Genomic DNA, 22,279 nt, shown 5'->3' with positions numbered 1-22,279 from the left:
CATAGTCCCCAGTCCAGCGAGTGTAGGAGTGGGGAAAAAAATCGAAAATCCAATGTATCCTGATTTGTTTGCAACGATTTTTAAAATCAATTCTTTTCCCTTGAATCAATATTTTTGATGTATTTTTTAACCAATGATTCACCTAAATATTTTTTTGTTTATATGGTAACGCCGACGGCGACTACATCATATCGGTTTCCAGCTAAACCGAACGAAAGCCGAAAATGCAGAATACCCATGTTCTGTACAAATCAAATAAATGTCAGACTGACATGTGATGTGCATTCTTCTTAGAAAACAATTAGTTTTTAGAAATGTCTCATGATATATTGTCTCTAGAAGTTGACTATTCAACTTTAGTTTTTTTGTAAAATTAGGAAAAGAAAATCACAATACTCAATACTATCGAATCGCGATACTTCTAGAATCGCAATAAATGAAAATCGCAATACAAATTCAATTGGCACCCATGTATGGTGAAATAATTGAATCAGGTCAAAAGCGTTTGGTCCCAGCCCTAAGTGAGTGCATGGCTCAGTGGGTTGCCAGGTGCGTTTACTCAGAGTGGTTTGTCATCTCAGGAGATCCTCTCTGCCTGCTGGGCGTACGACCTGAGAGACAGACCCACCTTCACCCAGCTGGCCGACATGCTTGAGAAGCTGCCCAAACTCAACCGCAGGCTCTCCCACCCTGGACACTTCTGGAAATCTGCAGAGTAGGTATCCAGAAATAATGGACGATGTGAAGACACTGGACGTGTTGGGGAAAAAAAATAAAAATATATATATATATATATATACATAAATATAAATATATATAATCTTAGTTGTTATTGTATATTTTCTGGTTCTTTGTGGTACAATGGCTTGTCAGTGAGGCTCCTATTAGTCTTTGACTCCAAACTCTACAAACGATATGGGACTGAAGCCTTCAGGGGTTAGAGTTACTGAGTCTTATTTATAAATGACATTCATGAATTGATATTTGTTTGATATATTTTGAAAATAACACAAGTGAAATAGGTTAAGTATTTCATTATTTCTGTTCACCATCGCACGTGACCTAAATACACTCTATCACTGCACCAAGGCATAGCTCTTCTCTGCTCTGCTGTTGCTTGCCCTCTAATGAAATGTGAACCGTGTGGTTTATATGTGTAAATGTGAATTGTAAAGTTTAATTTATTCATTGTCACCCAGCATACCTTGACAATTGTCTCACGACGGAAAAATGTATCACAGGAAATAACTGTAATCCTATGAGTGTAAGACTTATAAGAGCGATCCAAACTAATATAAAGTGATACATTGTATTTGTTTTAATTTTCTGTCCTCGTGCATGTGTTAAACAACCGTAATTTTGCGAGAAACATCACATGGAAGAGGTCAACTGTGTGATCCCTCAGTTAATTAATTTCTTTGTTCTCACTTTTCATCTAGCCCTAAATACAGGCCATTTTGTGTCATAGCATCTGAAGTTGAGCGTAGCTGTCCAAAGTGTGAAACAACCAAGTAAAAATGGGAGTTGAACGCCTACAAAAAACTAGATTTTGGAGAATTTTTGGACCTAAAAAGTCATGACCAGAAAATCTGAAAAAAAAAAAAAAAAAAACGTTTAGAACTTATTTCTCACATGTTGTCATCTCCATATGTATGTGGTAATACTGTACATTTCTACACCAGAATGGATTTCATCCTCTATTTAAGCAGACCAGCTTTTTCAGTTCCTGCTGCTACTCACTACACATTTGTTTACATAACTTCATTACAACTTTGCTTTCACATCGTCTTTCTCACTTTTTCCGCTTCTTATTTATGATTTCCTTCTTCTTCTTTTTTACGAACTTCCAACCCGTAGTAAACGGCTTCACTCTCAGTCCTATATAGTTCGATGCAAATACAAATGACTTAAATAGGTCCGCTTGGTCATAAAATAATGAAATGAATCTTAAAACAATTTGTTGATTGAACTCACACAGCCTGACCTGTTTTTATGTAGTGAATGTCCTTTTAACTAATATACGTGTGTGTAATGTCTTGCTGCTTTTCAAATGATGCTTTCTCCAGTGTAAAGCCGTTACACTTTCACTAACTGTCTAACGTTTGTGTTTTCCCTTTGCTCTTTTCCCTCTTTTCTTTTTCTCTTGTCTAATCTAGGTTGTAGCAGTCACTCTGAAACATAAGCAATGCAAAACAAAGCCTGGGTCTGCCTTGCATGCTCCTGTATCCTTAACTCTTGCAGGATTGATCAAAGCATTGCCTCTGCCTGAAACAGACACCGCTTCCACTAATCCGCAGTCTGATCTTCCATGTCTAACCGTTGCGTTTTCTTGTTGGGAAGAGAGGATCGGTGGAGCAAGGTGTGGCAATGGGGTGTGTGTGTGGGGGGGTTGGGGTTGGGACACAGCTGTCGTCCTTCACGCTTTCCCTCCTTTGGTCTAATATCTCTTTGCCTTCCTTTTGGTTTTGTTCTGTAATGTTGTTTGGGGACTCTGAGGCTTGTGAATAACTGACTTGTGGTGTCTGTGCTGAGACTGACTGGTGTGCTGTGGTCTGTGCCTGCGGATGGCTGCCATGTTCTCGGCCTGCTCACCTTCTCTGTGCTGCTGTGATGTGGTTGTTCTCGCCGGGGCCTTGACCACATGGCTCTTTCTCTCTCTGAAAAACACACACACACACACACACACACACACACACACACACACACACACACACACACACACACACACACACACACACACACACACACACACACACACACACACACACACACACACACACACACACACACCGACTCTGCTGGACATAAAATGGACCCTACCACCAAATGGACCAATTCATTTATTTGTGTTTTCCCTGAGAGGTTTACACACGTTTGGAGGCTGAGTGACGTGCTCGAACCAACTGCCTCTCTGCTCCTCTCTCTCAGCTTTTAATGGTTGCGTGATGGCATGTGCGGAGATGGTCACCAGCCCATGTCTAGACACAATATGCACTTTGTCAACAGGAGAAAAAAATAATCATGAACTCTTTTTGTTGTTGTTGTTGTTTAGTTTGGTTTTGAATAGTCATATTTGCAGTGGTTTTTTTTTTCCTTCAGGAGGGTCTCAAAGGGTTGGACAGTGTGATATGCTCACTTGTTTGTTGTCTTTTTGGAGTATAACCTAGTAAATTCACTGTTTATTGGATGCGTTTGAAAACAGGGCACTGATGAAGACCTCTGTAGGCTAAACAACAGCTGAAATGAAAAGACACAGGTGAAATATTCCCTTCATCATTCACAATCCACATGGGAATATAATAATGCTGGCTATTTCTAAGACTTTTTTTTTTAAATAATAATGTCCATCCATTGAAGTGTAAAGTGCACCTTATAAGAATATGAGTTATTTAGAAAGATCTGTCTTTCAAGAAGTTGAGTGATTTCATTATCTGCTCAAAAAAATATATAAATCAGGAACCTGGCGCAAGTGTCCTATATCTTCCTAAAACATTACCTCTTGTGCGCGCTTGTGTATACTGTTTGTGATTGCTGGCTTCAGTTGGAGTGCTTGTATTTATGTGTCGTGTGTGGGTGCACGTGTGACTGAGTGAGCGTACCGTGTTGGAATACGTAGGGTTGGTTTTTGTGAAAGACTGCAGTAAATGTTGTGTTGCAAATCCAATGGTATGTAATGTACATACATTATTTAATGTAAAGCAAATGAACATGATTCTTCTAATATTTGTATAAACATTTTATATGTAAAGTACATCACAGAATTTTTGAATAGGTACTGCTATGGCTATTACAGATGTGTGTGTGTGTATATATATATATATATATATATATTTATATTTTTTTCATGTATAAAATACTGTATAAAAGCTGTACAATTTTTTTTTTTTTTTTTTTTTTTTTTTTTTTAGAATGGGCCAATACATGTTTTTTTATGTTATTGTAAAAATTCATATTTTTGTATTGCATGTGACTACCATTCTGTACACGCAGTTTCTGTTTTCATCCATGAAAGACAATAAAATGAGGCTTGTCATGTAACAATAGAGTGGACACAGTTATTTTACTGTTGCAATGCAGTTATTGCATTCCTGGCAGTATGGGGCTACAGTATAACTGATGTATCCTGAGACTAATTTAGTTTCTCACTTCCAAACAAGAGATTTATAAATGCTCGATAGTACGTTCTAGTTCCAGTTGTTGGATTTCACTTACGTACACTGGGTGTGCACAGTGTAGAAAAACAAAAGAATCATGAGCTTTTACTGAGATTTCAGTTTTATAAAAAGCGAAAAAGTGCAGACTGTCATAAGAAATGCCATCAAAATATGCAACTTAAATCAATTTGTGATTGTGCTGAGTTGATTTGGCTTTATCCAAGGAAAAAAATAGAATACGGATTATAAATCAGAATTGTTAAGACTGGGTCAAAGATGGGCAGCACATGCATATGTGGATTCAAAGCATACGTTTATTTTCAGTACAACAATAATTCCAGATTTTACAAAACCAATCAATGGGGAAAGTTAGATAATTGTAGGAAGAAGAGTGAAAAGGCTGTATATTATGAAAATGAAAAGGCATCAGGCTTAGGTGTCATGTAGGGATGCACAGAATCCAGATTTTTGGGGGTTCGGCCGAATACCGAATCCTACTCCCATCCTCAGTCCATTAACACAGTAAAACACATTAATGAAGTAAACAACGTCCACTGCCTCTAAAATAGTTACATGTAACAACTTAATGTTGAATTCACCCTCTTTTCTTTTTTTTCTGTGACTGGCCTTCCTTTGGCGTACCTGGGGTTGCTGCGTTTTGGCTGCTTTCATGCGAGGCTCGTATTCTTTCGGATGTTTCATGCGCATGTTTCATGTTGTGTGTTGTTTGGGGTCCTTGCCGCCGCGGGACAGGTCGGCATTGCGAGTTGGGCGTGTGGCTCGGCTTGGGTCGCCTCGCCTTCTTTTGGCAGGGGGTGCTGCCGGGCGGCGCCTTTTCTGCTAGCGAGTTCCATTTTCACTTTCTCACAGCCTACTGCATTGAACGATCCACCTACGCAGTGCAAGCGTAGGGTTCGGTTCGGTGGAAAAAAATTATTTCGTCAAAAAGCCCAATATTCGGCCGAATCCTGGATTCGGTGCATCCCTAGTTTCATGTCCCTAAAAGGTCCTGCTTGAAAAGTTTATCCGCTGCAAACCGTAAAACTGAAAGAAAGTTTTGTCAAAGCTCATTTGAGTAGGTTACGAAGAAGCTTGTAGCAGCTGTGTAATGTTTAAAATCTCAGTTTGCCTCTAGGTGGCATAACAATCCAACAGAAAATAAGTCATCTTCAGTCTTTGTGTTCTGAACTGGGCTGTTTTTTTTTTGTTTTTTTTTATAATAAAAGCTGTGCATATTTTACATGAAGTTTGCTCATATCTTTTTGTGGCATGGTGTGCTTTTTTCATGTGTGTATTTATGCAATGTTCAGGTGTGAAAGAGTAATCATTCTTTAACCTAGAACAGCTGAATCAGCTAACAGGAAAATGAGCTACTATCTCCTAAATCTGGAAACCGCTTGAACTTGTGAGATTGTCAGCTAAAATGTCTGAAGCTGTTCCAGAAATAATGGGGGGGGGGGTGATTCAAAGTGCATTTAAGAAGATGTCTCTGCATAACAGCATATTATCTGGTTCGAAACAGATTCACTAGTACTCAGTTAAGTATGTAAGACTGCTTGCATCTGCATTGTCCAAATCTGGCTTGGATATTTTATTGATTTTTTCCATAGTTGTAGTCTATAGCAGAACAGTATGGACTGTTGGCATAGGCAATGCTTTATAAGCTTCATAAAAAAAAATCTGTCTGCCTTGTTTTTCTCACATTTGTGCTTATGCAGCTTTTAAGCCATGACTATCAAAAGTTTTTAATATGAAGCCTTGGGAGCTGTCAGTAAAATGATAAATGCTGCTTGCATCCAGTCCTTGAAACCTTTTATTGCAAAGGATGCATCCTAAGTGTTGCTATGACTAGGACAAATGATGGATTGATTTCTGCATACTGGTATCAATCCAGCAGAAAAGAAAGGACCTTATATCCTGGCTGCTGATGCACTGCAACCAAAAGCTCTTTGACTCCGACTGGTACTGGAGCTCATGACCAGCATTTGGTAGGAGGAAACTGTTTCCTTCACTGGGAGGCCAGACACAGAATGTCCTTTCTTCCCTGCATGGCAATCAAAGCAAATAACAATTAGTCATTTGTTTGTTTTTGTTATGTGCTGTTACTGAATTCTGGGCCTGAGGAACATTGATATGTGCAGAACCAATGCGTGTACTTTTCCTCTCCATCTACACTGTAACATTGGGAAGATAACTTATGACAACGTAACTAAGGACATTTGCTCAAGTACTGTACTTAAGTACAAATTGAGTTACTTGTACTTTACTTGAGTCTTGAGCCACTTTCTACTTCTACTCCAATACATTTCAGAGAGAAAAATCATACTTTTTACTCCACTACATTAATCTGACAGCTTTAGTTACAAATTAAGATTTTTGCACACAAAACAAATGTAGTTTATAAAATGTGATGTTTTATTACAAATTAAACTACCCAATAATCTACAGGCCTAGAAGTCCAGCTGAAATGATCAGACCCTTTAACACAGAACTGTTTGGATTGTTTCTAAAATGCGATGTTTTTTCTGCATTGAGTTCTTTTACTTTTAATACTTTTAAGTACATTTTCCTGATGATACTTACATACTTTTACGTAAGTAACATTTTCAACGCAGGATTTTTACTTGTAACAGAGTATTTTTACAGTGAGGTATTAGTAATTTTACTTAAGTAAAGGATCTGAATATGTCTTCCACCACTGAACCTAGTGTACTACTGGCAGCATTGTGCCCTGGACTGCTCTTAGCCTCTCTGCTCATCACAGTCGATAAAGGGCACAGACTGTCATAAATTGTTTCAGAAGATTGCTGTGCTCGAGACAAGGAAATTCGAGCTGGAAAAGTCTTCTGAACTCCACGACACCCTGCCAATGTCTTCTGCCGGCGAGCTAGTTAATCAGAATTCATCTCTAAGACTGGTCTCCCACACAGGGCAAGATTTATGGATTCAGTTCAGCCAACTTTAGAAAAAAAGAGAAAATTCAAGTGATGAGTAAGCACTTCAAAATGAATCCAATTATCCTACATGTGGGGGCCCGTGATCTGAAGATTTAGTTGAGCTGTTTAATTGTCTGGACAAACTGGGGGCCCAGATTTTTTATTAGTGGACCACCGCCAAAGGTCAACAGAGGGATCAACAAGTTAAGCAGACTCTTAGGATGCAACACATGGCTCAGCAAAACCTGCGGACTGATAAAAGGATCAATTCTATTGATAACTTCAATCTGTTCTGGGGATGCAGGCATCATTTCCAAGCAGATGGCCTCCACCCATCGGCCAGGCCTTAGACGATGCACTCTGACACACAGCAGCCTTGACGGGACAAAGACTAAACATCGCAGCGTCATCGTCAGCATGTTGATGGTCTGTATCCACGACGTTCCACTTCCGGGATTGTTCGGTGCCAACGGAAATTCAGCCGGATTTTGTGTTGGAATTTTAAACTGCGGTGGATTTTTGAGGACTATGGTTAACTGCTCCTCAGATCTCTGCAGGGTAAATCCAGACAGCTAGCTAGACTATCTGTCCAATCGGAGTTTTCTGTTGCACGACTAAAACAACTTTTGAACACACACGTTCCACCAAAACAAGTTCCTTTCCGAGGCTGTTTTGCAACGGCACCGTCGCTCTGCCCGGTGCTTATGACGATTGTGATTGGTTTAAAGAAATGCCAATAAACCAGAGCGCGTTTTTCTTCCATCCCGGAATGCTGTGTGGAACAGCCAGACCCTCCTCCGCAGCGCTGTGGAGGAAGGTCTAGCAAAGCGAGACTGATATGTTGACAACCAGCTCATTCTTCTAAGTCTTCCTCCCTTCACTCTCCCACTCTCTCCACTCTAACGCTAGCATTAAATTCACCCCTGAGTCACTGGCTTATTCTAATAATGTGCGTCTTATTTTATTGCCTTGTATTTCCTTTTATATCTTTTCTTAATGCCTTTCTGCCTTATGTAAACTGACACTTTGAATTGCCTTGTTGTTGAAAGGTGCTATACTAATAAAACCTATGCCTAAACTGTCAACGTTGTTAGTGACAAATGGGACTTTCCACCACTCAGGGGAAGATGTGTGGTGCTTTTGAGATTAAGTCATCCTTCTATTCTCAGTTCCTCTCAAACGTATTTAGCCTGATTTCTGCTTCATCAGATTTAATCAGCATCAAGGGCAGAGGCTGAATGAACACTCTGAGTTACCTTTTTGTAAGTAAGAATTTGTAAGTTCATTGGAAAATTATTGAAACGTTTTTCTCTTCAATTTGTATATAAAACACAGGCACTGAACTACTTATTTCTTCTTCAGACAAATCTAAAACAGTATGTTCAGTGCATTTATTCAACGTCTGTGGCCACTACCAATGTGATGAAAGATAACTGACTTTGAATGGCAGTGCCTTGCAAATAAAGTAACTTATGTGGTGTACTACAACAGCAAATCACATAGTTGAATTTTAGAAGTCAGCCACTGTAATTTATAACACCACTTATGATAGGCTTGTACACATTTAATCTCCACACTTCTGTCTGAATAACAAGATGCTGTCCAATATTATTATTTCATTATACATTTTTATTATCCGTTTTATTATAACAATGGTCATGTTGATGAGAACTGATATTTGGTGTCATTGCCTTGATGACAAAAGCACAGCAGATTGACCAGCAGTGTTATACACTCCAGGGTATTTAGCTCAATACCTGCAAAGCAGATGCTAATTGGAACATTGAGGGTGTTGATTGATGAAATGAGTTTGTTAGCTTCTGTCTTGCGTGTTCCTAGTGTCATATGCAGGGAGGGGGCAACTTGTCAAATCAAGCAAGTTACAAGTGCAGGTGCAGACACAGAGCAGAAATGACCATAAATCACACGGGAATCAAACTTACAGTTACAGAGGAAACAAGAAGGGGAACTTTATAAAATAAATACACTTGCAATCAATGCAAATCAACGATATTGTGTATTTTGCCCTGTGAACAGATGTTGAACAGGGCTTTTTTACATATTTGCTTAACACTTTTATGTGGATGAGTTGTGCTGCAAAACGCCACACGTGGTATTAAGTGACTAAAGTGTCAAAAGGCCTTGTCTGGTTGATACGTGACATTAAACATGGACTATAATTAAAGTAATCTGTGAGCAATTGTGGCTTGGACAGAAACAAGTTGATGAAGAAAACGGATGTATGCATGTTTAGTCCAACCATGTAACCTAACCCCACATCCGAGAAAAGAAAAAGTTATTATAAACTATGCAAGAGATGAAATAGCATGTTAGCATGTCCGTTTCCAGAAAAAGATACCTGTGACAGGTCTTAAAGGCTATACCATTTCAATAAATAAAGAATTGTGCAAATTGCAGCTTTACTGCTTGTATTAAAATCATGCAATTTCTAACTTTGGTGCAGATTGTGGGTTGTGTTGTTTATACATGTTATTTTTACTCACAGAACTAAAGCCAGAAATGGCTAATAACCTTAAATGAAATACTTCATGATCAGTGAGTTAGAACTATTTTATCGTAAGTAAGCTACTCAGTGAGTATTTAGGATGGCTGAAACTTTTTATAGCCTGCTGCACGACAGATGTCTGCGTGACCAGCTACAGCATCGAACAGAACACCAAAAACCACTTCCTTTTCTAATTATAATCCAAATAGAGAAGTAAGAACAAGACAGGCAGATGAGTGTCCCATTGATTTGGATTACTGGCATTTGACATTGTTCCTTCATACATCGCTCATCTCTTTTCACTTGCAGCACGTTAGGGACATATTTATTTATACAAAACCGTATTCTTCCTGGAACTACATCACCAACAATGTAAGTGACAGATTGTATTAACACATGCTTTTATTTTGAAACCTGTAAACCGTAACAAATGGACCAAGGAATAATTAGAAGGAATAAGAAGAACAAATATGTGCTGACATCTGTATTCAGTGTTGTTGTATGTTCTAAATGGTACAGATGATGATACAATTGTGATGTTTTTGCAATTTTAGACTACTTTAAAGATAGTCCTGTACATTATGAAATATACAGTAAACTGTTTTAGGGTTAAAATTACAATCATGTATTCACAAGTATGTCCTCAAAATGAAAGAAATGTGATAAGGGCTACTGAAAACTGAAATGCATAAGTAATAAATCTGAACTAATCACTTATTCTATGGGAAAACTATGGGGGGGGGATTGTAGAACAAACAATACAGGCACCTTAGCTCATAAATTCAAAGCTTATTCAATTAAAGGATTAAAGAATTATTAGGTTAAAGGATCATTCAAATTACACATAAATTACAGTACATTGCTACGGACCAATTTCTAACCGCGCTTTAGTTGTCTTTTTAAATATTTAAAGGGCAGCACCTGGTTCCCGTGTACAGAACTGAAATGAATTTGCTTGAGATCCGTGGAGATAATGCCTCACACTTGATTGGACATCATTTTCGGTGACTTAGGGTAGTTCAGTTGCAAGTCAGACCTTCAGCACGTAGGTCTTTCAGACCAACATACATTTTACACTAACAAGAAATTCAATGGCAACTAAACGCTCATTGTGATGGATTTACTTTTCAATCTTTGCCAGGTTCTTCTCATACTGTACATGTACTATGTAGAAGAAAATAATCCATTTAGAAATCTAAGAAATCCTTATATTGTTTTGGAAAATGGTTACAAGTAATCTAAAGTATAGGTATATAGTATGTGATTTTCAGTAGTAGGAGAAGGCAATAGCAGTATACAGTGTGGACTTACTCTGTTACAAGTAAAAGTCCTGTATTCAAAGTTTTACTTCAGTGAAAGTACATGGGTATTAGAATCAGAATATAGTCAAAGTACCGAAAGTAAAAGTACTCATTAGGCAAAATGGCCCGTTTCAGAATCATATACGTTATATTAATGAATTATAACTATGAATGCATTAATGGCTAAGCATTACTTAGTTGTTACCATTGGTGAAGGTGGGGCTAATGTAACCTGAACTCTGCTGGGTAGCTTAATCTACAATATTGTAGCATTATTTGGTAACACTTTATAATAACCTTTAGTAATAAATGGTAAATTGATAGGTTTTTTTTAAACATGTATTTATTGACATTTTTGTACATTTTACAGACAAAACAGTACAACAAGGCACATAACATAAAACAGAAAAGAGACCAAGGATCAAATGTAGTAGCTGTAGTACCCACAGCCATAAATCTGTACATCCATAGGTGTATGCTTACACGAAAAACATACCGCCGTTGTTTATCTCAACACCGTATAGTACAGATGGCACACTACAGGCATTAGGAGAATGTTATCTTATTTAGACAAAAAAAAAAACACCAGCTAGTTTTCACTCCAACCATCCACATCCATACTGTTATTCTCAAGAAAATTGAAGAAAACACTTTTTATTGTGTAACTTATCTTTTCTAGAGCTAAGTAAAAAGTCTTTCCCCTCAACCACTGCGATGTGCCACAAGCTGTGTCCGATTTCCATGAGCAAGCAATGCATCGTTTGGCTTCTAAAAAACCAATATTTCAGTAGAGACCTAACTTTGTTAGAAGTTATAAAGCTGTCTGGGTTGAGATTTAATAAGCATAATTTAGGGCTAAGGGTCACCTCCTCGCCAGTGATCTGGCTTGCCAGGTCCAACACCTTCCTCCAGAATGAGAGTATCTGTGGACTATTTATAATGTTTACTTATTATCAGTAATTCTTTATGTTTATTTTCTATAAACAGTTTATTGTTGCACAGGTCACAACTTTTACATATTACATTAAGTATTTGTTAATGATTACCAACTGATTTGTAAACCTTTAAGAAAGCATTTCTGCTCACCTGGTAGAGCATGTGCCTATATACAGAGGCTCAGTCCTCGACGCAGTGGCCGTGGGTTCGACTCCCACCTGTGGCCCTTTGATGCATGTCATTCCCCCTCTATCTCCCCTTTCATGTCTAAGCTGTCCTGTCCTAATAAAGCCCCTAAAATGCCCCAAAAAATATAGAAATATAATATTAATATGTAAAAAAAACAGAAAGCATTTGTAAGCCGTCAATAAACTTTATTTGGATGGCAAGTATAAAGTTACAAATGATGATAATAATTCCTTGTAAATGGTTAATAAATGCTTTGCAAAGCATGTGTTAGATACATATAAAATAACATAAATTATAAAATTACAAATAATCAGTAAACAAGATTGATCATCATTTCATTGTTTGTTCAAAGTAAAATAAGTATTAACTAAAGTTTACCGATACATGAATAGGAGTAAAAAGTACAATATTTGCATTCAAAATACAGTCGAGTAGAAATTAAATACATTAAATTGGAAAAAGTCTGTATTGTGCCTCAAAATTGTACATAAGTACAACTAGAGTAAATGACTAGGCTTAAACACAACAAAAACACAACAAAAACGTGATTTTGGTTTGATTATGGTTGCCCCATAGATTAAATTGTACTATGTCTGGGCTTCTATCTAATTCTCCTCAATGTATTAAATTTGTATTCCAGATCATATTTGAAACCAAACTGCTCTTCCATGTCTTCTCAGATATCGACATGAAGGGCCTCTTCTTCCTGTGTGCACTATTCTGTGGAGCTCAAACATTACAGCCTATTTCTGTTGATCATACAAATGAAACCACAAATGGTAACACTTTATCAGCTACAACAATGTACACAGATGTTGCCACCAGTGTTGCCAGCACCGCGCATGATGCCATCACACCGTCAACTAAAACAGCCTCCAAAGACTCCAAAAGGCAGAGCTCTTCACCTGACACAAAGCCAACCACCACAAAGCCAACCACCACCATACCTATCAATAGGTTTTACAAGGAATGGAAGAAATGTCCTCTTATGGTCATGGTGTCTGGCAGCCTGATCATAGCCTGTACCATTCTGCTGCTTTCTGTTGTGGTGTTGATATGGAAGGTGTGCCACTTGAGAAGGCGCGTCAAGATGCTGAGCAGCAACGCGGACCTGATCAGCACCAATGATTACTGGATGGGAACTGCCAAGAAGAACAAAGAGACAGAAGCCAAAGAGACCACCGTGTTAATGTCTGACATCAATCAAACACAGGAGGAGATGGGTAACAGTACCACCAAGGAAGAAGGAGAGAAGGTAAAGGAGGATGGACAAACAGGAGAGGAAGACAAGAAGGAGGTGGGAGACACAAGTGCCAAGAGTGAGGACGCTTCAGCTACACCTGTAACCGTTGATGAAAAGGCAGCCTCCTCAAAGCCACAAGAGGAGGCCATTGATGCCCAGTCCACCAACGCAGTAGCAGCTTCCTCCTCTGAGGGCACAGAGGAACCAAAGGATGGGGTGTAGAGTTGTGTGTGTATCCCAAAGAGTTTCCTGTTTCACTTCCCTATAGTTTTTTTTTTGTTGGTTTTTTTTACTAACCCTTTACATTAAATGAATGATACTTCTTTCAGCAGCTTTTGCTTTACAGTAAGTTGCAACAACTGCGTGTGCTGCCAAATCTGTCAAACTGGGCACTGAGCATTTCTGGCTGAAAACAGTTGGTTTATACTGTATTGTTATTTGTGTATATTGGAATATATTAATATTATCATACACTTTTGTGCATGAATATCTGTGTCTTAACACCTTACTCTTGTGATGTATATACATTTATGATGGATATGACAACAACCAGAGGAATAAAAGATAATGTGACCTCAGTCTTGTATTTATTACTATGCAGCCATTCCCATTTAGTGTGTGTGTGTGTGTGTGTGTATATGAGAGAGAGAGAGAGAGAGGTCTGCTTGATTAGCAAGCAGAGAATGTGCCTCCTCTAGGCAGTGCCACTCAACTCAGAAAGAACGCTCTCTTTCACCTCAGCCAGAGCTGACAAAGCCAAACAAAAAACCTTTTCAAAAACCCAATATGCGCTTGTTTCCGCCGTCTTTTGCAGATAATCGTTCATCTCCTTACTCGTGACGTCATGGTGGATGTGCACCCTTCATTAAAAGTCTGGATACTTTGTCCCTTTTCTTTGCAACCCTTGCTTCAAATCCTGCTCAACTCTAATAGCAAGGAGGTGGAAAACACTTTGCAGTAGCTCTGGCTGTTGTGCAAGTTTAAAGATGGGATGCAGTAATATCAAATCAAATATGTATAGCTATGTACTGGGGGTGTAGGCCGGCATGAGAGGAAAGTACAGGGAGAGTTGAGTGAGGAAGTAAGGAGCACGTTGCAAAAGAGGTACTTTGTTCCATTTACATGACAACTGAACAAAGAGAAGTGCAAAACGAATACAAGAGAACAATGATTCTCAACTGCTGTGGTTACATAAATCATAATGCTATTTATTATTAATTATTTTGATAAATTTGCCACATTTAACCCTGATCACCGTCTGTATCGCTGTCCCTTAGAACCCAAGGTAAATAATGTGTGGCACAAGTACAGCAATGCAGCTGCAGAATGGAGAGTTGCTAGTATTGCTGATGACAGGTAGGAAGCTGCAGTGGACTAGAGTCCTCTGCAATACATCTTGAATGCTTTTGTGGCAGTGTCTAAATTTACACAGGGAAAATAACACCCAATTACAGCACTGTGTTTCTTTGTAAGAGAATGCTTTAGAGAGGGATAATATTGATTTAGGTGATAACTGACGACAATCTAATTTGTTTTGAGTACAAACAGGACTGAAATCAGTCAATTAATCTAACCACAACAATAGTTGTCGCTTTTAATGCAGAAGTAAATCCTGAAAGCTGCCAGATAAGGGATCGAGGAGTTTTCTTTGCAGCAACCTTGTATGCAGGGACCCCTCCGTTATGCGCTCCACCCCCCCACCACCACCACCAACACCCCATCCCTCCCCGCTCACTTCCACAGCACAGAGTGAATCCAGAGCCGGCAGTGCCTGATTGCGCTAACCCAAAGATCCATACAGGCAACATCAAACGCTCGGCTCTCCAAAGAGGACAAAAGGACCAGGTCAACCTCAAAAAAGCCCGCACTGGACAAGTGAGCAAGGGTCAAATTCTATGAGTGGAATTCAGGCATAGAACAAATATTCACCTTCAGCAGAGCAGCAGCTGGTCCCGAACTTGAAAGCAGGAGAGGGAAGAGGGGCTGTACGGCAAAAAGGAGCAGAGAAAAGTGACTGGAATGATAAGATGAGAAGGTGAGTTATGGATACATTTATAGACTCTTTTTCTACACACACGTTCTGCCACACCCTGGCTGACATACTGCAGTTTCAGCAGTGTAGAGATCCTGACTGTGTCTTTGCCTGCCTTTGCACCAGCTGATGCATGAGTTCTCTGTGGAGTCGTTAATACAACCCATCTATTGAGCTAGTTCTCCTCCTCTGAGAGCATGGGACTGACTGCTCTGACAACCACTGATGACTGAACACGCAAACTGATGCCAGGGAGAATGACTACAGGGATTTCTCATCCTTTGTGATGAATGATATTCTTGAATAGACTCGAAATATCCCCTTGCAGATCAGGTCAATTTCAACCTGCTACTGATGATGCATATTTACAGTACAGTATGCACATTTCTCAAAAAGACACTGCTACAACATTCGTAAAAAAAAAAAACATTCCTGCTTGGTTAGGGGAGTCCGTTTGGCATGTGATGCGAATGTGAGTATCCACTAGCAGTGCAGTGATGTACAGCAGTCTGTTTGGGTATTTACAGTATGCATGTGCCTAAGATGTGTTTGTGTGTGTGTGTGTGTGTGTGTGTGTGTGTGTGTGTGTGTGTGTGTGTGTGTGTGTGTGTGTGTGTGTGTGTGTGTGTGCGTGCGTGCGTGCGTGCGCGCATGTGTGCGTGCGCGTGTTCTTGTGTGTGAGGGAGAGAGAAATTCCGACAGAGGGTGGAGCTTTATAGAAACGATGAAACAAGTTTTATTCAGCACAGCCCTCTGCAGTCACTGTGCTTCTCCTACAGATAGCAACATTCCCTGAATTAACTTTCCAAGCACACTGCAGGCAACATTTCACAGTATGCCTCAAGGAGTTCAAAGAGGATGCTGTGTAAGACAAACCCTAACACTCTCCTGTCCTGTCTCCCTATCTTTCTTTCAAACAGGCATGTTGTGCTGAAGCTCTCCCCTAATGAGGCCCTTCTGGAACTCCTGCTTGTGTTGTTGCTGGGGTTGCATGCCCTGGCCGTGTGCCCCTCCATGTGCTTGTGCGGCCGCAGCCACAGGGAGGTAGACTGCTCATGCAGGGGTCTGAGACAGTTGCCCGATGGTCTGCAGCACAACATGCGCTCCCTCAACTTGTCCCACAACCGATTCCACAACCTGGACGGCCAGCTCACTGCATACACCCATCTCCGCTTCCTCGATTTGTCTCATAACCGGCTGAGCCACCTGCCCGCCGGCTTGCCCCGTTCCCTCTGGCAGCTCTACGCCGCCTCCAACCGCCTCCAGTTGCTGGACAAGAACGACACGGTCAACCAGTGGAATCTGCGACTGCTTGACCTCTCCAACAACAAGCTGGAGCGTGCCATCTTCATCAACAACACACTGATCAATCTGTGCACTCTCAACCTAAGCCACAATCAATTCTGGACTTTGCCCACCAACATGCCAGTATACCTGGAGAATATTGACCTGTCCCACAACTTGCTTGTGAAGGTGCTGCCGGGCTCTCTGGACCGGCTCCTCAGAGTAACTCACTTCTATCTGCATGCTAACCGCTTTTCCACGCTGCCATTTGGAGTGTTGGACAAGATGACATCAATTAGAGTCATCACTCTGGGCGACAACCCTTGGGACTGTCACCTTTATGCCGACATCACCTACTTACTCTCCTGGACTCAGCACACCCCTGCCCGCGTCCTGGGCTGCCCCTGCCACACCCAGCCTGTCTGTGGAGGGGTGCACCCTGGCAAAGCTGGAGGTTGGCACTTTGCTTCCTACAACTTACCCCCCCTTGCAGCGAGTGGCCAGGACCTGAGCTCCATGCCCCCTGACACCAGTGTGACAGGGTGGTGGTACTCTGTTTCCGCTCTGCAAAGCACCCCACACACCCCCAAAGAGATCTTGAACACACAGCACGTCCCTTTCACAGCCACACCCGTGAGCATCTCCACCCTGCGACCCAGAAGCACAGGCACACACCTAACTATTAATCACCTCTCTGCATCTGCCACCACAGAGCACATGCTCCGCACTGATTCCCATCTCATCTCTGGCACAAAGGAAGGCTCATCCATTGGCACTGACACATCCTCTTTTTCTGACACGAGCTTCATTACTGAAACATCCATTACGGCTGACATGGCGGTGGCCTCAGACAGTTTCTTTACAACAGAGAGCCCCTCCATCCAAACAAAGAAGACAACCACTCTTCGCACCAGGAGTGTGAGGAGGAAGAACCAGTCCCATCCTAGCGGCATCAGCAACAGAAGCCCGACTCTTGCTATCTGCTCCTCGCTCCCTTTCCTACACAAGCTGGGCCTTCTTTCTATCATTCTGCAACAAGTCCTCTGAAAGACAAACACTATGAATTCACCGCACAAACAAATAGGGCACACACACAACTGTTGACACCTGTAGTACTGTCATGGATTGTATATTACCAGCTTTTTTTTAGCAAAAGGCCATTTACAATACAAATGCGTCATGACAAGTTTAACAATTCCTGCTATTCTGAATATGGTATCATCATCAACTTTTTATTCCAGACTCAATGTCCATTCAGAAGACACAGACATGACATACAACATACATTAAAAAGAAAAAGAAACATATAAAAAGAAATAAATGATCTATGATGTTACTTTTATAATAACTGGTTAAAAAGCAATGCATTATCTTTTCTAAAAACATTTTTTACAAGCCTCCACTTGAATAAAAAAACAAACATTGTAATGCGTATAGCTAAGCACATGATGGCACTATACATTCAGGGACTAGTTTATTATGAATGTAGCCTGGTGCTCATCTGCAACTAAAGTCTACCCATTTCAATGCAGTCCAGTACCCATTATGATCTAAAAATGATTCTGTATGTTTTATTTTCCCCATTTTTTTAATTTATACTATTGGCAGGATCTGTCTTATGTTGCTTTGGTCATATTGTGGCCATATGTTTTTTATTTTATTTTATTGCATTGGCATTCAAAAAAGGTATTATACTCTAATATCTAAATCTTGACTTATTTTGATTCTCTTGCCTTTTTGCATAGATGTCCTTGACGCCTGCCTGCTTGTTTCACGTAACAAACCATGTCACTTACCAGCTGAGGACAGGGTGTATGTTAGAAACTGGTCATGACAGGAAAAAACAGAGTTCTGTGGAGTGGAGGGGAAACAAATGGACAATGTTGCATCACTATCTTTAACAAAGTCTGAGTGCCAAGTACTGCTTCTGTATTTTGATCACATCTTAAACTTAAGTGTCCTTCATGATTCAGTGACGCTCGTGAAAATGATCTGCATGGTGATTGAACGTTCCAGGAATGCTAACCTACTGCTATATTGCCGCAGAGCATAAAAGCACAGACATTCTCATCTTATTTATATGAAATGTTAAGATATTCCAATCTCGATTGCATTAAGAGTAGATAACAGTGATGTGCCAGCCTATGGGTTTTTACATTTTAGATATACCTTCGAATATGGTACCAAAAGGTGCCAAAATGGTAGGAAAGGCAGCACAGCAAGAGGCATTTGATAGTTTTAGAAGAATACAGTGCCAGGGAATCACTTCTCCAAGGCCATTTCTGTATGGTACAAATAAAACTGATGAGATATTTACACCTTTTGATGATTGTTTGAATTTTTTTACCCTACATTTTTCTTTATCCTACACTGCAGGATTGATTTTTTTTTTTTTAACAGTGTTTTCACTAATAGCATCTCAGTGGAGAGTGGTCAACATCTACATATCCCATGCGTTTTTGACATAGGTGTCAGCCATAGACTGTATGGTGTCAGCCCTAAGGCTGAAGTTACAAGGAAAATATAAACAAGGTTATAGAAATCCAACTCATTAAACTAAGTGAGTTATTCAGCTATAACTGGCAGGCATAGATTTGTTTTCAAGTGTATTTGTTAAGGGAAGGATCAGCCATTTTCACTACTACGTTTTCATTATCAAGCAGCGTTTTGACACAAAAATGATCGAAGAATTTTAGCTCCAGTAGCAGAACTGATGCTGCTTTCATGTAGTGTCTGACACATCGTAAAAACGAGTTTCCGAGTTGGCAAGATGGCCGTGACCGCCTTGCTGAAGTCGGAACAACAACTCGGGAACTCAGGAAATATTTTGGTGCCCGACTTGACGTCATATGTGTCATTAACATGGCGGGCAAAACTAGATGTTTTATTAATGTAAGAAACTTTTTAAATAATTCACATATTTTATAGCAACTTTTTGCTCAAATATAATTTTTAATATGGTATCACTGTTAGCTGGTGTCCATTTAGAGTGACTTGTTAGAAAAGTTATTTAATAACGTTAGTACGGTGTTACCCTTAATAACAAGTCAGGTAGGCTAGCTGAAGATATATTTTAGTATTTATCGGCATTCAACTTTGATTAACAAGTCAGGTAACATTAAACTGACTTCATAGTGTTAAATGCTAATAAATAACTTAACTTACTGATCTAGGTCACTCTGTGAACAGCAACTGGTATTAACGGTAATAGCTGGTGTTGCACACCGTACCGCTACTATAAAGTTACCAAGATACTCCACCGTTAATTAACACTAGCCTACTTATTCAAGCTTTATTAGTAAGGATACTTTGAAGAAGACAGTGTTTTAATAAAAGCCATATTTATGAGTTACATCGATGTGCGACAGTGGGCAGCGTGTGTGCGCAGGGCAGGCTCTGTTTAGTTTTTTTGTTATGGTTGCAATCAACATTCCAACTTTCCGACTTGGGAGCACGTAAACACACCAAAGTCAGGAGAACAACGCATATCACATGACCTTTCGCATACATTGGGCATGTGTGTGCCGTTTGCGAAGCAAACTGTTTAATGTAACTCTGCAGTTGAAAATCAAGGAAGTATAAATTGAAAATACAGAAAATACTTTGGAGAAACAATGATAACAAATAAGACCAGGGATTTATTTGCTTGGACCAACAGGTGGAACTGTTACTGAAAGGTATGTAAGCCTGCCTAACGATAAGACTGATTGACCTGTAGCCTATCATCGTTTCCAAAGGTCTCCGTTTCTTGCCTTCTAGACTACAACACAACCCCGGAGTTTTCTAACCAAAACGGGGGCAGCAGGGTTTCCAGATGCCTCCGTTTTAGGGGCTCGAAAGCGGCGTAGTATTTTGGACGCAAGGCCTTATCTTAGCAAAATATATTTGTTTTTAAACCACAACGTAGTAGTGTAGATGTAGCCTAAGTAGGGTTGAGTACCGAAACCCGGTTCCACTTACGCAAATGGTAATATTCGGACCGGATTAGAACGAAAATTTCGGTTCCGATTGAAATATTTTCCCTCTGTCGCTCCGGACAGCGGCAGACTCTTTTTTTCTTTCTCCCTTTTCTGCCGAGTGGCGCACGTGCCCGCTCGCGGTGTGAAGCGCTTGTCCGCGCTATTCTCTGACATGCACTCTACAATCACTGCTGTTAGCTTTTTGTACACACTCCAAAACGGATGTAAAAATTTCACACTTTCTCTGTAGTCTACCGTTAGCTAGCTAGCGTAAATGTAGGCTACTTATAAAATGCTATATTTTCCCTCTGGGCTCACCAAAACGGACGTAAAAGCATATTAACCATTCACTGCACGGGATCGCTAGGAAACATGTTACACTTGCTCTGCCGACCCTGTAGCCTGGTGGTGGGGGAGGCGGGACAGCCTCCCCCATCACCAAATTGTCTGCCCTTACAAACTCCTACCTGTGTGTGTACAGGCCTCTTGGACACCATCTGAGAGTTTTCTCCTGTTCAGGACACGGCATAAGTCAGGAGAGGTGTAGTATATTGCCAGAGAAGGCAAATATGGTCATTTTTCTGCAAAAGGAATCTGAATCATTTTAAAAGTACCGGTTCGGCATCAGAATCGTAAAAATCCAAACAGTACCCAACCCTAAGCCTAAGCAACACTTATTCCAGATAGACCTTGCTTCACAGTTAATCACTGCTGGACATCACCTTGAACAAACACATTTTTATCTGTAGGTCATTGAGCAATAACTCTAAAAAGATTCTTACATAGGCCTACATTACATGCATTGTGGAACAGAGAATAGCCCAGAAGTGCATGCTCTTTAATAATATCCTGAAGAAATGAATGAAAATCTCATATACATCTGTAAAGGTGTAACTGATGGAATGCCAATCATAACTGAATAGCTAGCTGAATAAAGAAATACATTGAAATTGAAATGAAAAATATATTCCTTTCTATAAAAATTCTTACTGACACAGAAAAATACTACAACTGGATAAATAGATATAATTCTTAAGATTTACTGAATACACGCACTGTAATAGAAGTCACACAGAGTGAACAAAAATAACTGATCATTGAATCTGCGCACCAGCCTTCATTCTGAAAACTCGAACACCTGCTGAATAAATTCGGTGTATTTATAGCTTAGAAATAGAAGCCGAAACAGAAAGGAACTTGTGTTTGGTGCACTCTTTATTTATAAGCATGATTCAAGTCTCAAAAGAAAGTGAACTTTCATTTCTCCCCTCAAGTCTCAGTTTCTCCTTTAACTTGCATATTGATTTAATCACTTTTTTTCAGTTTATTCCAATCAATCCTCCAAATTATTACATTTCTGCCAGTAGAAAGCACTATTAACCAGCCAGCCACCTAGTTTCCACTGTGGACCTAGTTTATGGGACATGTGAAGTGATTTATTTTGCACCATTTGTGTTTTATTGATTTGTTGTTATGATTCATATTTGCCCACAAACAGATGTTTGCCGGGAAGAAATGTTAGAGGTACTAGAAAGCCATTTTGGTTTATATCGGTTTTAATTGTCAAGCTGAGGACAAACAACATAACCACTAAATCAAGTGTTCTTTTTAGTTTCCATAATTGCAGTTTTAATACTTTCTAATCCTTGACAAATACATCATATATTATATTTACTTTGTGGCTCCCTTCTTTAGCTGTAGAACTTTAAAACATCTCTTTAAAGTGCTATAGGTGCCAG

At 39.9% G+C, this 22,279-nt stretch overlaps 3 protein-coding genes across 6 annotated transcripts in view; all 3 read left to right on the top strand.

Annotated features, from left to right (window-relative positions):
• The window catches only part of ksr1a (kinase suppressor of ras 1a), a 29,411-nt gene extending 25,584 nt beyond the window's left edge, over positions 1 to 3,827 (top strand). For 3 of the 4 annotated variants that reach the window (XM_039777536.1, XM_039777534.1, XM_039777537.1), the window contains 2 exons: positions 582 to 715; positions 3,203 to 3,827. In XM_039777536.1, the coding sequence (XP_039633470.1) occupies positions 582 to 715; positions 3,203 to 3,230 (162 nt within the window). In that variant the 3' untranslated portion in view covers positions 3,231 to 3,827. Of the gene's footprint in view, positions 1 to 581; positions 716 to 2,156; positions 2,384 to 3,202 lie in introns of those variants that run through there. The other variant, XM_039777535.1, reaches the window with a different exon arrangement.
• Positions 3,828 to 9,816: 5,989 nt separating this feature from the next.
• On the top strand, positions 9,817 to 13,843 carry LOC120575606. Its single transcript, XM_039826407.1, has 2 exons — positions 9,817 to 9,968; positions 12,663 to 13,843. Exon 2 carries the CDS (start codon positions 12,711 to 12,713, stop codon positions 13,485 to 13,487), a length of 777 nt encoding a protein of 258 aa, XP_039682341.1. The 5' UTR covers positions 9,817 to 9,968; positions 12,663 to 12,710; the 3' UTR covers positions 13,488 to 13,843.
• Positions 13,844 to 15,002: 1,159 nt separating this feature from the next.
• LOC120575671 (oligodendrocyte-myelin glycoprotein-like) lies at positions 15,003 to 18,905 on the top strand. Its single transcript, XM_039826489.1, has 2 exons — positions 15,003 to 15,300; positions 16,218 to 18,905. The coding sequence occupies exons 1-2, from the start codon at positions 15,293 to 15,295 to the stop codon at positions 17,626 to 17,628; spliced, it is 1,419 nt and encodes a 472-aa protein (XP_039682423.1). The 5' UTR covers positions 15,003 to 15,292; the 3' UTR covers positions 17,629 to 18,905.
• The last annotated feature ends 3,374 nt before the right edge of the window (positions 18,906 to 22,279 follow it).

Source organism: Perca fluviatilis, chromosome 16 (genome assembly GCF_010015445.1).
Source record: "Perca fluviatilis chromosome 16, GENO_Pfluv_1.0, whole genome shotgun sequence".
NCBI lineage: Eukaryota > Metazoa > Chordata > Actinopteri > Perciformes > Percidae > Perca > Perca fluviatilis.
Note: the sequence above shows the minus strand (reverse complement) of the source record. Positions and strands in the feature narration are given on the sequence as shown.

What these genes read in the sequence shown, in the direction of transcription:
- LOC120575606 (XM_039826407.1), top strand. Translation starts at nt 12,711, where the DNA reads ATGAAGGGCCTCTTCTTCCTGTGTGCACTATTCTGTGGAGCTCAAACA.